At 33.3% G+C, this 15,544-nt stretch overlaps 1 protein-coding gene and 2 long non-coding RNA genes across 3 annotated transcripts; 1 reads left to right on the forward strand and 2 right to left on the reverse strand.

Moving 5' to 3' along the window:
• Positions 1–1,149: 1,149 nt before the first annotated feature.
• Positions 1,150–1,941, reverse strand: LOC112758149 (uncharacterized). Its single transcript, XR_011873497.1, has 2 exons — positions 1,831–1,941; positions 1,150–1,726 (listed from the first exon to the last, which is right to left on the reverse strand). It is a non-coding gene; the product is annotated as an uncharacterized lncRNA (long non-coding RNA).
• Positions 1,942–9,562: 7,621 nt separating this feature from the next.
• Positions 9,563–15,364, reverse strand: LOC112755017 (omega-6 fatty acid desaturase, endoplasmic reticulum isozyme 2). The gene is made up of 2 exons (XM_025802882.2): positions 15,176–15,364; positions 9,563–11,360 (listed from the first exon to the last, which is right to left on the reverse strand). Exon 2 carries the CDS (start codon positions 11,347–11,349, stop codon positions 10,198–10,200), a length of 1,152 nt encoding a protein of 383 aa, XP_025658667.1. The 5' UTR covers positions 11,350–11,360; positions 15,176–15,364; the 3' UTR covers positions 9,563–10,197.
• Positions 9,567–14,324, forward strand: LOC140179678 (uncharacterized). The gene is made up of 2 exons (XR_011873443.1): positions 9,567–12,902; positions 13,116–14,324. It is a non-coding gene; the product is annotated as an uncharacterized lncRNA (long non-coding RNA).
• Positions 15,365–15,544: the final 180 nt, after the last annotated feature.

Below are 15,544 nucleotides of genomic sequence, written 5' to 3' on the forward strand. Positions count from 1 at the left end.
GAAAAGTAGAATAAAATTCAATCAAATCCGAATTAATGCGGTTTTAATCGGTTTTCGGTTTAGATCGGATTTGATGAGCAGTTTAATTTGAATCGGTTTGGATTTGAACACCCCTAATCATTATGGTAGTATTATTATTATTATTTTTTGAGTAAATGCCTATCTATAGACGGGTTAATGAACTAACTGTTACACCGTTAATTATGTTATTAAATTCTTTAAGATATAGGCTCAAATAATTAAATTAGTACTTCAATTTGCTAATGCCTAATAAAGTATGTCAATGAAGGAGGGTAACTTCTTCAAGTCAACGTACTTATTACTTCCCACACAGCCAAATGGATAGGTTTCTCATAGCCGCCCCTCAATCATGTGTCCTTTATTTAATTTAACTGTAACACGTTAGTTTTAATATATTATTATATGTGTTACTACAACAATGGAAATATCTAAATTACTATAGTCTGATAAAGTGATAATTGTCAAATTAGGACTCTATACATTGTTAGCCAACAAACAGAGACAATATTCATGAATTTTGTAGACAACTTGCCATTCTAATTAAATACCTAAAAGCTGGTTATGTATACTATTAATCTATAAAATATATGTAATATTACATAATATAAAAGTAATTAAGATAACAAATTTTCTTATACCATATATGATAAATGTTGAAGTATAATTAGGATTAATTAACATTATTTAGTTCTAACAATAAAAAATATTTTACAAAAATTATACATTTTCGTATCTTTATTATATACTGTATACACAGATTAGCTTTTTTGCATTACATTTTTTAGGAGAATAACAAATGTATGTCTAAGTTAATTATCTTTAGCTTGACTTAATTAGCCATTTGCCGGGATATATACTATAAAAATTCCTTATTATTTATAGATAATTCCACGTCTATGTGGTCAAGTGTCACGTCTAAAAACTAATGAACCAATAGGAATACTTGTTTGTCGATAGATATGTAATAAAGTCATTATAAATAAGTCTTGCAAGGTAAGTAATTAAATTAGCATTTATATTTATCTAATGTTGGTCTTTGCACGTTCTTGGTTCGTTTGCCAGAAATTAGACAAACCAAATGCAAGTTTACAAATAGTGAAATCACAATAAGAATTGGGTCATCATTCATCAAATAATTTTGCTTATCTTATACATATCTCTATTTTTACATGATATAATTTTGTCAATCTCACACATAAACATGACGACATTGCTAACTGAAATGTTTGCAACAATAATAGGTGCTTGACCTTTTTTTCCGTAGACATTTTCGTTCTTAACCATTGAAAAATACTTTTAAATTTCTGACCTTCACAAAGCTTTGACGGATCAATCCCTGACGGAGATATTTAGAGAGATCAGTCCTGACGGAGGCATTTGGACGGAGGAATTGATCCGTACAAGTTATTTTGTGAAGTTCAGGACCTAAAAAGAAAAACATATATATAGGAAGTTGAAGATGCATGAAGGTAATTAATTAACCCTATATATCGAAGGGAAGCATTGGAAGCTCAGAAATAAAGCTTTGTTCCAAATCAGAGAAGCCTCCCAAGTAACCACCGCCACAAACTACTTCTTCTTCTGATGAGGATATAGTTGGTGGCTTCTTCTGAATGTTGCAACAGTTTTCATGAGTGGTTGTTGGTGGTTTCCCGGTTATCCTCTGAACCAGTTCCCGGAAGTTCTGAGCTTCTGTCTTGATTATCTGCGGAGGAAACATGTGAATTATGCGTATCTTAGGGTTCTTAGTCCTTGTTTTCGATATTGTTTTGGAATCCTTGTGCATGGCTAGGGAAGAAGAATAATCACCTATGCATATCTCATTCTCATTACTATCAACCTTTCGAAGCTTGCTTTCCATCGTAGAAATATGAGAGAGAGAGAGAGAGAGAGAGAGAGAGAGAGAGAGAGAGAGAGAGAGAGAGAATACTCTTATACCTCACTTGGCTTCTGCTTTTTGTGAGAAAAGATATAAAAACAGGAAACAATTATAACAAAGGTTAGATATACACAAAAAAATGAATTATTAAGTTAGTTATTCATATAGAATGAGTGTTAAAATATAAAATCTCCATTAAAAATGAGTTTATATATATATAATAATAATAATAATAATAATAATTAATTTAGTAGTTAATTTTTAATTTGTGTGTATATATAATATTGAAAAATAATATTAGAGAATTATTAAAATTTATTATTTTTTATCATTAATTAACCATCAATACTTAAAAATATGAGATAAAGTATGTTATTAAATTATTAGAATAAAAAAATTAATTCACAAATAAATATTTTTATCTATAAATAATAAAATATTTTTATTTATAAATTCTAATTGTCTCTTAGTATTTGTCTATAACATTATATTTTTGAAAAAATTAAATCTCATTTGAAAGTGCTTTATTTGGTTATTGTATATTCTTTAATATAATTAGCTTATGAGCAATACTCTTGTATATGTAATTAAAACATAAGAATTTGATGTATTTGTTAATTAACAATTAGTATATGTTTTCTCGAAAAATGTTTGGTAACCAAAGAAAATTAGCCAAAAACAGTCATAACTTGCCTTATTTAGCATTTATTAATTGTTGCGACAATTAATAAATGCTAAATAAGACAAGTTCTGACTGTATTTTTTGTCTCTTCCCAATTGATCGCTTATATATGTAGATATATTTTGCTACCAAGAATTCGGAAATGTTTGGTAACCAAAGAAAATCAACCAAAAACAACCATAACTTACTTTATTTAACATTTATTAATTGTTGCGATAATTAATTAATGCTAAATAAAACAAATTTTGGCTGTTTTTTTTTGTCTACTTAGCATTATCCAAATTCGAAAATGTTTTTTTTTGCCTTATATATGTCTACCCAAGAATTATGCTTTTTTCGTTCACTCAAACACACAGCTTTTGCGTCCAAAAAACAAAATCGTAAACGGTTTAACCACTAAATAGTAAATGCTAATTAATCATCTAGCCTTTAAACATGTAGAAAAGCCAGAAGTTTTGTTTTCAATTGGCATATTGCTTTTGATACATATTAGCAGTTTAATAATGGTTTAATTATTCTGTTGGTTCTTATAGTTTTGTAAAAAATTTAATTAAGTTTATATATATATATATATATATATATATATATATATATATTTTTTTTTTATTGGGTTCCTGCATTAATTTTTTTTAATTAGGTCTATTTGAGCAGTAATTAACTTAATTTTATAGGAACTCAACTAAAAAAAGAAAATTGGTGTAGGAACTCAAATAAAAAGAAAAAAAAAATGTAGGGACCCAATTAAAAAAATTTAGTGCAAGGACTCAACTGAAAAAAAAAATAAAAATTTTATAAAATTATAAGGACCAATAAAATAATTAAATTTTTAATAATTTAATTTTATTAAAAGTTTATTTACAGGTCAGAATGAAAAATCATAAATATATAGTACTTCATATTATATAAATTATATTATTCTAATGAATAGTTGACTAATATATATAATATAAGTAACATTATATTTAATTACAAATCAAAACTATTAATTATTAGTATTGCAGGATTGAAGGATTGGGGGAAAAGAATGGAAACAATCAATTGTTTGGCAATTTTGTAGATTATCACGAAGAATTCTGTTAGGTAAACAACGTAGGTATTTCGTAGGCAAAAATAAAAATGAATTAATATTTAATTTCAGCATGGTAATGATAGATATATTTTATTTCTTATTGGTAATAGGTTTTCCAACAAAAGATTTACGCAACTTTTTATTATATCATAGAGTTAGTATCTTTTATGTGGACACAGGACATATATAGATCTTGAATGCAAGTTAATAAATAACGTGTAATAATTAATTATAATAATTTCATCAAGAAGTGAATTATAAGATGAACCATGCTAGTGATCAGCATAACATGCAAGAATAGAAATTTCCAAACAGAAACTAAAAAATATAGAGTTAAAAGAAACAGAATACTATAATAGGTTTCTATTAATTTTAGTTTTTAAGTCTAAAAATTTAAGATTAAGAATGATATGGTGAGTGGTGACATAAGAATGGTGAGTAGGAATTTATCCAAGTTGGCCAATGCCCAATTGACCGGTGGGAAGAATGGGGCGGCGGCTATGTTGTGTGTATGAATTATTGGGCTTGTGACCTGTAATGGATAACATTAGTCAAGATCCAATACGAGTGTTAGTTAACAAATCAGGGAAGAGCTTTAAGTATGAATCGTATTGGGTCGATCACGAAGATTGTGAGAAAGTAGTTATCAAAAGTTGGAGTAAGGAGAAATCAAATGGAAATAATTGGAGTAAGACGATGGAAAAAATTAAAAATTGTTGAGAGGAACTCAAGACATGGAGTAAGATGACCTTTAAAAGGGCAGATAGAAAAATTCAAAGAATGAAAGAGGAATTTAGAAGATTGTAAGCATCAGAAATTTCAGAAGAGCAACAGAAAAGGATCCTAGAGCTAAAAGAAAAGATAGCAAAACAATGGAAGCGAGAGGAAAAATTCTAGAGGCAGCGAGCTAGAATAAAATGGCTAAGATGGGGCGACAAGAACACGGCATTCTTTCATGCGACTGCTATTCAGAGAAGAGACATGAACCGTATAGAGAAATTAAAAAATAGTACGGGACAATGGCCGAATAGAAAATGGAAAATAATGGAGCACATTGAGAGCCATTTTCAGAACCTTTTCAATTCAACAAAAGGGCAGGATTTTAAAAAAACCATCAATAAGATTCCAAAAATGGTAACTAAAGAAATGAATGATGAGCTATTAAAAGAAGTTACAGAGGAAGAGATCAGAAAGGCTGTCTTTAGCATGGGAGGTCTCAAGGCACTCGGGCCTGATGGGTTGAGCGGATTGTTTTATCAGAAATACTGGGAGATCATTAAGAACGACGTGTGTGCGATAATGAAGGAATTTTTCAATAGTGGGTATATACCTGAAGAGGTGAGCGAGACAACAGTGGTCTTAATTCCTAAGACCAAGAACGCAGAGAACCTCAACCAGTTGCGACCCATTAGCTATTGCAATTTTGTCTATAAAATTTTAGCAAAAGTTCTAATATAGAGAATGAAGAAGATGATGGAAAAAGTTGTATCGCCAACTCAAAGTGCATTTGTGGGGGGTAGATTCATACAAGACAATATCATTATAGTACAAGAGGCTTATCATAGCCTTAACAGAACAGGGAGAAATAGTTCCAAAAATTTAGCAATTAAGCTAGACATGAATAAGGCTTACGATAGGCTTGAATGGGACTTCCTAGAAAAGGTCCTCACAGCCTTCGAGTTTCAAGTCAGGTGGGTGAAGTTGATGATGGCATGTGTTACAAGTGTTACCTATAGATGCAAAATTAATGGAGAGCTATCAAGAAAAATCAAGCCATATAGGGGACTTCGACAGGGCGATCCCTTATCACCGTATTTGTTTATAATGGCAGCAGAGGTGTTAACAGTCCTAATGAGTGAGGCACAAAGAGAAGAAAGGATCTCAGGATTCAAAAGAGCACCAACAGCACCCACTATCTCTCATCTACTTTTTGCGGATGACTGCATCATTTTGGTAGAAGCAAAGGAGGAGGAGATTTTTCAGATCATTATAGTTTTGAATGAATATACTGAAGCTTCGGGTCAGAAAATCAATCTAGACAAATCAAAAATCACTTTTGGATATCAAGTGCCTTTACAAACTAGAGTGAACATCAAGGAGATTCTCGGCATGGCGTCATGGGATACTCCAGAAAAATATTTGGGGCTACCAGCCAACTGGGGAAGGTCCCAAAATAGAGCTTTAGCATGGATCGAGAAGAAGGTCATAAATAAGTTTGAAGGTTGGAAAGAAAATCTATTAAGTCAAGCAGAGAAGGAAACTTTAATAAAAGCAGTTGTGCAAGCAATACCGTGTTATGCGATGAATGTGATTAGATTTTTGAAAGGCTTTTGTAGAAGGCTGAGTTCAAGAGTGGCGAGATTTTAGTGGGCTTCATCAGGAAAAGAGCGAGGCATACACTAGAAGAGCTGAAAATCTATAACAGCAAGTAAAAGAGACGGGTTGATGGGATTTAAAGATGTTGAGATTCAAAACCTAGCTTATTTGGCTAAGCAAGCTTGGAGAATTATAAAAGATCCGAATGCAACATGGGTGCAAATCCTAAAGGCTGTCTATTTCCCGAGAGAGAACTTTTGGGATACGAAGGCTTCAAGAAATGCTTTGTGGGTATGGAAGAGTATTTTACAAGGTAGGGAGCTGATCCGGAAACAAGAAAAGTGGTGTATAGGAGATGGTACTCATGTTAGTATAAGGAAGGACAATTGAACAGCGGGTAGAAAAAAAGAACTTAATTTGGGGATAGCAGATGACAAGAAAGTAAAGGAAGTAAGGAACTACTCAATGAAAGTGGCGAGTGGGACAAAACCAAAATTTACTCAATGTTTTCACAAGAGATAGCAGATAGCATAATGAGAACACCAATAAGTACAATAAAAAGGCATGACACTCTATATTGGCCTTGGAGAGAAGATGGTACGTATACAATCAAAACTGGTTATCAAGCAGCAATATTAGAGGCGCAAGAAAAAACTAAAAATGGTCCTTCAACAAGCACTGATAGAAGGGGACTATGGAATGAGATTTGGAATATGAAAGTTCCCCCAAAAATCAGAACGTTCTTATGGAAGGCAACCCAAGATATCCTGCCCGTAAATACTAACTTATATAAGAAGAAATTGATAGCTAGTCCTATTTGCCAAATGTGTAACACGGAAATTGAAACTATAGAGCATGCTCTACTTCTCTGCGAATGGACGCAAGCCACCTGGTTTGAGGTTGAATGTCAATGCACACCCACAGTAGACTCAGTAAAATCGTTCGGAGACTGGTTGGTGGAATATATAGAGAAAATAAAAAAAAACAGGGAAGAGATCATCAAGAGATGAGAATAAGTAGAATAAGATTTTTAGCTTGGGAGGTGTGGAAGACAAGAAATCAGAAAATATTTCAGCAACAGAATATTCAACCAGAATGGACAATTAAAAGAGCGAAACTGATAGAGAATTTATTTTGGAACACAACAGACCAGCAATTTGTGGAAAAGAAGAGCGAGAAAAATAGAGCAGCACACCTGATCAGATGGAGGACTCCACCGGAAGACTGGTTAAAGGCTAATGTGGATACTGCTTTTAGGAAAAAGGATGGAAAATGAGCAATATATGTGGTCATTAGGAACAATAATGAAAAAATTGTGTTAGGCTTTTCTAGAAAAATTAGTACATATTCAAGTATAACAGCTAAAGCTATAGCTATTAGGAAAGCCCTTATTATTATTGATAATTTGGATTAGGGAAAAATATTAATTGAATCAGACAATTTAAAACTAATCCAAACCGTAAAATCAAATGCTTCCATTGGAGAAACTGAAGCAATATTATAGGATATTAGAGAGCTAATAAAAAGATTACTAAATTGTGGTCTAACTTGGACACCCAGAGAAGGAAACCAGCTTGCTCACACAGTTGTTAAAATGGCAGCATCAGATTACCTTCGTCAGAACTGGAGTATGCAACCACCATTGGAGATGCGGCGTATTATCAACATGGAAGCTCAACGTTGACAACAACTATTGAAAAAGGAAAATCAATAATAAAGTTAGGAACACAATAATTCAAAAACGGTGGGAGTGAAATTTCAACGGCAGCAACAATTTGAATTGAGACAAGACATGCAATCAAATTGATATAACAAATCTTATTTTGAAGAAGTATAAAATGCAGGTCGATTACAAGAGAAAAGGGAGCGGGCTCGGTGCAGGAAACGAATTTCAAGGCAAATAGGCTGCAAATCGAAAAACACGTCATCATCAAAATTGCAAATTCAGAGGAGAGGAAGTGGAAGCTTCCATGTTTGTGCACCCTCGACGTCGGAGCTTCATTCAAAGCGCAGGCAGCAGAGGAGAGCCAATCGAAAGTCTCAGTCACAATTAGTATACCCGCAGTGGTAAATTGGAGCACAAAGCAGGGAAAAGATAGGAAGAAGATCTATATAGGCAAATAGGATGGAAATCGAAAAACACGTCATCATCAAAATTGCAAATTCAGAGGAGAGGAAGCGGAAGCTTCCATGTTTGTGCACCCTCGGCGTCGGAGCTTCATTCGAAGCGCAAGCAGTAGAGGAGACCCAACCGACCCAACCGAAAGTCTCAGTCACAATTAGTATACCCGCAGTGGTAAATCAGAGCACAAAGTAGGGAAAAAATGGGAAGAAGATCTATATACTTTTTTTTTTGGTCTTATACATTACACAACACACCCATTCACACACTACTACTACTAACATGAGTTCTATATACCTCATTTAGGATTCGAACCTGAGTGCAGCTCTTAGCGAGGCAGGTGATGCTGCCATTGATCCAAGGCCTCAGCTGCTAGATCTATATACTTTAAAATTGAATGAATTAAGAAATTTAGATTGGGTTGGGTTTGATTGGGTAATTTGGGTCTTAATGGCCTATGTCAAAAAGAAAAAGTTTATTTTTTTCAAAATTCAAACAAAAAATCAATATATAAATAAAAAAAATTAAAAAATCGGTTGATTTGTGAAAATATTTTCTATTTTTTTATATTTTTTAATTTTTTACATTTTAAAATACAATTGATTTATAAAAAATTATTTTCAAATTTTAAAAATAATAAAAATATGTTTGATTGATCTATTTTTAATATTTTAGAATATAAAATTATATTTTTATTAAAGATACGACTTTAGTTATTTAATCGATATTGACAACTATAGTTGACAGTTATACTAAAGATAATGTATATATTTTTTGAACTTATTATGTAGGTTCATATGTACACATTTTTTTTTTGGTGACTAATAAATTTTATTTTATTTTATTTTATTTTAACCAAAGATATGAGTCATATGTACACATTTGCCTTGCTTTTGCATAATTATTATATTATTTACCTGTTTTTCGTTTTCTATAATATCTAGGCATTGCAATTTGAAATTGCCGTGTCTTCTTTTTTCATTTTCTTAAACATTTGGTTATTAAAAAAAAAAAAACAATAGAAAGGAGCAGCGCATGTGCGAAGCAGATGGATAATGGATGAGTGTGTGTAGCCATAAATTCGTCTTGGGCATGATATTCTATTCCATCTGTCTCATCGTACTTTTTGGTCTACTACTATTCCATCCTCTGTGTATGTTTTTTTGGCATAAAATTCTTACAAGCTGCAATGCCTACGGCCTATGCCCTCTTCAACCATTAACTATGCAATAATTAGACGATGGTTAAATCCTCATGTTTTATCTCGTATGTTATGTGAGCGAAAAAGGGGGAAAAATATTATTAAAAGAACATTTAAAATGTAAAGGGAACTCATATTAGGAAGTGGGACAGAAGTAACTTCCGAAAAGAAACAGGAGAACCAGAAAAAAGCCACTTTCGTAGGTAGAAAAAGATGCATTGCTCTTGGAGGTGATTGATCTGATTCCTAACAAATTTCAGCACCAAATATCATTAATGATAAAGTGAAAGGCACATTATATTATTTTATTACCATGATACGATTCTTCAACATACCCATCCACGTCTACACTACTCTCCTAAGAATTTTAACTAGCAGTAGAATACCAATACAAATTGTTACAGACAGTGGTCCATAATTTTGCACCATTAACAGAATATAGGAAAATTTTGAAGTGTGCCGTCGTACCGGTGTTTCTGTGATTTTTAATCGTTGATCTTAATTATAAAAAATATATATAATATATATATAATTAAGATCAACGGTTAAAAATCACTGATATACCGGTATGACGGTACACTTGAAAATCTTCCAACAATATATACTACTAATGACTTGGAATCAAAAGCCATGAGTGACAAAATAAGAACAAGCTTCAACCAGAATAAGAACTAACACACAGTTGACATGCACCAATTTGAAACCATTGGGCAATAATCTAACTGTTTAACACATGCCATGTCTTATTCTGCAATCAAGCAAACTATAAAACTACTTTTAACTACCAATATCAGGGTTCAATAGAATTATTCCCAATAATCAACCATCCTAATTGGCAGAATGGAAACTTTAAACTAAACAACTTTTCCGACCAAACACACCACAACTTGGACAGCAGCTCTAGTCATCACAACTTATTGTTGTACCAGAATACACCTTTATTCTGAGCACCCTGATCCGACTCAACATAGAGACACTCTTTCGCCTCTCTCCACATTGCCTTGTAAAATGGAGTCCCATCGAACCGATAATACTCTCCCAAAATTGGTTTTATTGCATTTGTAGCCTCCATTGCATGGTAATGCGGCATTGTGGAGAACAAGTGATGTGCCACATGTGTGTCAGTGATGTTATGGAAGACCTTGTTCAGGATTCCATAGTCTCTGTCCACGGTCGCCAATGCTCCCCTCAACCAGTCCCACTCGGATGAATCGTAATGTGGCAATGCAGGGTGAGTGTGCTGCAAATATGTGATCAACACCAAGAATCCATTGACCACTAGCAATGGAACACCATAAACAGCCACAACCCAGGCAAGGCCTTTTGCCAGGACAAGACGAATAAGACCATAGGAAACTGCAAGCACTCCAGCATCTGATATGTATATTTGAAGTCGTTCGCGATCGGAGTAGATTGGACCATATGGGTCATAGTGGCAAGCAAACCTATCATAAGGCCTTCCCGAGACATTAAAAGCCAAGTAAAGTGGCCAACCAAGGGTGAGGGTAATAGTGAGTGTGAGCACTCTTCCTAGTGGGTTATTAAGGTACTTAGACCACCATGCAATACTAGACCTTTTCTTTGGCACAAAGACTTCATCCCTGTCAAGGGAACCGGTGTTGGAGTGGTGGCGACGGTGGCTGTATTTCCATGAAAAGTAAGGGACCAAGAGGCCAGAGTGGAGAACAAGGCCAACCGTATCATCAAGCCATTGATAATCACTGAATGCATGGTGGCCACATTCGTGTGCGATGACCCAAACACCGGTAAGGATGCAACCTTGGACAGCCCCGTAGAGAAGCCAGGCCAAGTAAAATAAAGGGGAAGAGAGTTTGTGGAAGTAATTGGTGGCGGCATAGTAGAGGCAAAAGGCTATGGTGAGATCATAGACAACATAGGAGAATGAGCGGATAACAGAACGCTGAAAACAGTGAGGTGGGATGGCCTTCTTGACTTGGCTGAGACTGAAGGGAGGTTTTTCATGCGGAACTCGCTTCGCATAGTCAGCCTCGACCGTCCTGTTTGAAGGAGGAACAGAGGTTCGGCCGCCAGCTCCCATCTTCCCGCAACCTGTACATAACATAACAGTGCATTTGTTTCTTATTAGCATTAATCAAAATTTAATTGTACCCGAATAAAATTTAGCACTATCTGAAGAAAGATATGAGCTAATACTTTTATTTGATTTGTGCAGAAAGAATGAGAATGGAAAATGTGTGTGGTCTCTAAAGCAGAAACAGATAATTAATTAAACACTATACAAGAACATTATTAACAGGATATTATAGTCATCACTGTTTACAGGTTCGTTAATTTTCATTTCCTTTCTCACTCAGTAAGGGGAAAGGATTACAGTCCGTGCTATAACCGCTATAATACATAACATACATAGTACATAAAGGCAAACTCAATGAAAAGTTAAAGTAAAAAAATGGTGAAAAACTCAAACTAAAAGCAAAACACCTTTCCAGCATTTACAAATACAAAAATTATATAGACTTTCATCATGAACACAGAATTATATGGAAAGGGGCAAGGTTGCAGGAAATTTTATGATTTTTGGTCAAGTTAATTAACTTGATACAAAGTCGTCAGTTGAAAATATAGAAAAGGAAAGAAAATTATCGAATAAAAAACATGGATATGAGCTTGCACTAGTCAGAGTATTTTGATAATGGTCTCGTGCCTAAATTTAACTCGCAAGATTCAAAAATAAAAGGGTAGATCCCACCTACTCTATTCTTTACTTTTAAGCAATTTAGACAAAAATTTCATAGGCACCAAAGAATTTCTCTTTGATATTACGAGGCTGCCATAACTTTGCCTGCATGAGTCATGGCCTTTCAAAGCAGGAATATGTCACACAAATTGTTAAGGTTAAGGTTTAAAAAAACTAGACATACACAAGAATACATCATTAATGTCAACAACTAAACTACACATCAGATTGACAAGTCTTTTAGGTTATAATAATTAGGATTATTAAGATTATTTTTTAACCGAAAAATCAGGCATGCATGCAGTTAAACTGAATAATGTCATAAGAGCCACATACAAAATAAACCTTCCAAAAGACTACATGTTACGCAACATTATATATTAGCAATTCTCTACAATGGACCACTGCATGTGCAATAAATTTGGTGAATATTTTTGTGGATCAGAGCCAATGGGGTCTCCGGTCCCGTCCAAAGTAGATAGGGACTTGCCTAGTGTGTGTCCAAAACCAATAGTGGAGCACACGGGATTTCAACATCAACTAATGCACATGACTATAGCTACATTGTGTCCTATATCTGACATGGTTCTTCAATTAAATAATTATGGCTTTGCATGCTATGCAAGTTGCAATCTTGCAGGCTCATCTTTCAATTTATTCAACATTTCAAGTACGCCCTAATTATGCAATCTAAATGCTACTCCTCCACATAATTGGTCCATATCATATCATAGCCACAGACGGTACCAACCAGAAAAGAAAACAGGATACATTTGTTTCAGTTTATTTGAGAATACAATAAACATTTTAACAACAAAAATTTGTTATAGAAGTTATTCATGTTACTCTTTCTAGTATTTCAACAAAATTAAGAAATACTTTTCTTAAAAGAGGTTATAAAAATTGGTGGGTACTCCCATGAAGATATTATAATTGTCTTCATGTGATGATTTTTCTTTTTGACCCTTAGATGATGGAGTGTAGGGTTAGATTTTGATATGTTATAAAAGTGTTGTTTTTATTTGAAGTGTGGCCAAATCAATAAATCACACTTTTATACAAAGCATCTTCATAAAAAGATGTTTTTTGCATCTTCATTTGAGTAGCTCCCATAAAAATTATCTCATATAAAAAGTTCCTCAACGCTTACTGTAGTTGACTGGTAGGAGTGGCACATGAAATGGGTAAAAAAAAGGAGCTAACTCTGAAATGTGTTCTTTTGCAGTTTTGGGGAATCAGCCGACCCTAATAAAGTACTCGCTCAGAGTGACCTCACTGTATATGTTATTACCTCTCTCGGAAATGCCGTCCCTCAATTATAATAAATTGCCATAGATTTTTACCATGACACCAACAAACTACTAAACATGAATCTGTCATTTTATATAGTAGTTATTTTCTCTTTTTCCATTCTCTTCAATTTTCTTCTCTCTTCCTACCCAAAAGGAGCATTGGAGTGGCCCTCTCTTGTAACCTCATAAACATACTAACTACTAAATACCACTATAAAGGTTGGAGCTTTTGTTGGTGAAATTAATTTTTAAAAACTAAAAAGGTACTACTAGCTAATAAATGTTGAGTTGGACTATTCATTAAAATATTAAAAAAAAAGCTTTAAACTCATTTAATTAATATACTTGTAAGTTGTAACACTTTTAACCAAATCGATTTTAAGATTTTCAAAGAATCAAACATTAAAAAATAGAAACATTAGATGGGGTGACCGTAAAAGTAACAAAAATAAGAAGAAACATTAGATGTAAATTCTTAACTATATGTTAGCAAATATATAATAATATCATAGTATAAAGCGGAGTCTCATTTTACTCATTTTAAAGATTTAGTCCCTGTTTTGCATTTTTAATTTATTCAAACTTAGTGCATAACACGATGAAAACTTGTAACGCGTCCTTTTTTTGACCTTTAATTCTGTCTACTCTAAACTTTTCTTTTGAAGTCAAGTGACGATTTTAGCCTATAATAGAAGTGCGCAAGTTGACGTCGGTTGGAAATGATCTTTCTAAACCAATAAGGGTAATTTCGTTAATTAAAGCTTTCCTAGCATTGGCTATTTGTGAGTTGTAAACCCAACTAGGATCATAGAATCAAAACACACACACATCTTACCAACCAATTAGTCCAAATTGGACATAGAATACTACAGTAATATAAAAAATATCTCCACCTAGAGAAAAAAAAATAATACATAAAATAAAAATCACGAGTGCACATCAAAGACGAATCAATCAATTGATATAATATTTCAACGAGATCTGCGTGCCACGTTATTTTTTAATTTTCTTGCCAAAAGATTAGTCCCTAAATTAGAATAATTAGGGTAAAATAATAGGTGAATGCTATGATGTTTAAAAGATAGTGTCTATTTATTAAAAAAAATTAAAAAATAATATTTAATTTAAAAAATATAATAATAAATAATTTTTAAAAAATCAAAATTTACTACAACAAATAAGTTAGACAAAATTTAGGTACCGGTTCAGAGCCACCATAGAATTAGCCAAAATAATATATGGAAATGAATAAAGAAAAGGGTTTGGGCTATTTTGTTGGAGAACGGAGCGAGAAACCGTACAAAAAATCCGGAAAGGTCAGGTTGTTGCTTAGATCCGAGAGAACCTTACCTAAATATGCTCATAGCCGCACGTTAAAAAAGAAAAAAAATGCACATACAAACATATTTTATTTAATTTATTTATTTGAATTTATTTATCCTTATAAAAAAATAGTAAAATACGACTGAAAGAATCGTTGCTTGGAAAGAGACAAACAAGTGGAGACAGAATTGGTTAAATAATTTTGTGATGCTACGATGAAAGAGAAAGAGGAAAGAGATGCAAATAATGAAAAAAACACCTCAGAGATAACACATTCTTGTTACGGAAATAAAAAATAAGACATGAGGAAAGCAAGGAGGGAGGTAAGGGGGATTATGAATGCTTCAATTATGTAACACAATGGACCCTACTGAATCAGAAATTACCACCACATCTAATGAATTAATGAACGAAGAGATCTATGGCATCCAATGAAAAGGTTAGTTAGATCTAGGCGAGTGCGGAAGAAAAAGCGTGAAGTGCGATTGATTAATAAGCAGGTAGCATGGCATTGAATTGAATTGAGGAGAAAGAGGAAGAAGGAGGTGTACCTGGATGGAGGAGAAGGTGTGACGGAGGAGGAGGAATGTGTGTGGCGGCAAATGAAGAAGGTGTGAGGAAATGAGAGAAGGGGGCAGAGGGGTATGGGGCGCAAAGAAGGAGTATTTAAGCGTAAAATTGTGATACTCCTCCATTTGCACTTTCCGTCCATCCACTGTTATATGGGCCCCACCGCACCATATATTACTAACTAATGTACTACTACTATACATTTTTTTATTATTAATAAGTTATAATATTCTTCTTAAAATTAATCATGGTAATATTAAATATGTCTTGTTTTGACTGCTGAAATTGTATAATAAGATGAATAATTAAGCCAAAAACCAGCTATTAAAATAGAATATATATTAAAATGT

Source organism: Arachis hypogaea, chromosome 16, assembly GCF_003086295.3.
Source record: "Arachis hypogaea cultivar Tifrunner chromosome 16, arahy.Tifrunner.gnm2.J5K5, whole genome shotgun sequence".
NCBI lineage: Eukaryota > Viridiplantae > Streptophyta > Magnoliopsida > Fabales > Fabaceae > Arachis > Arachis hypogaea.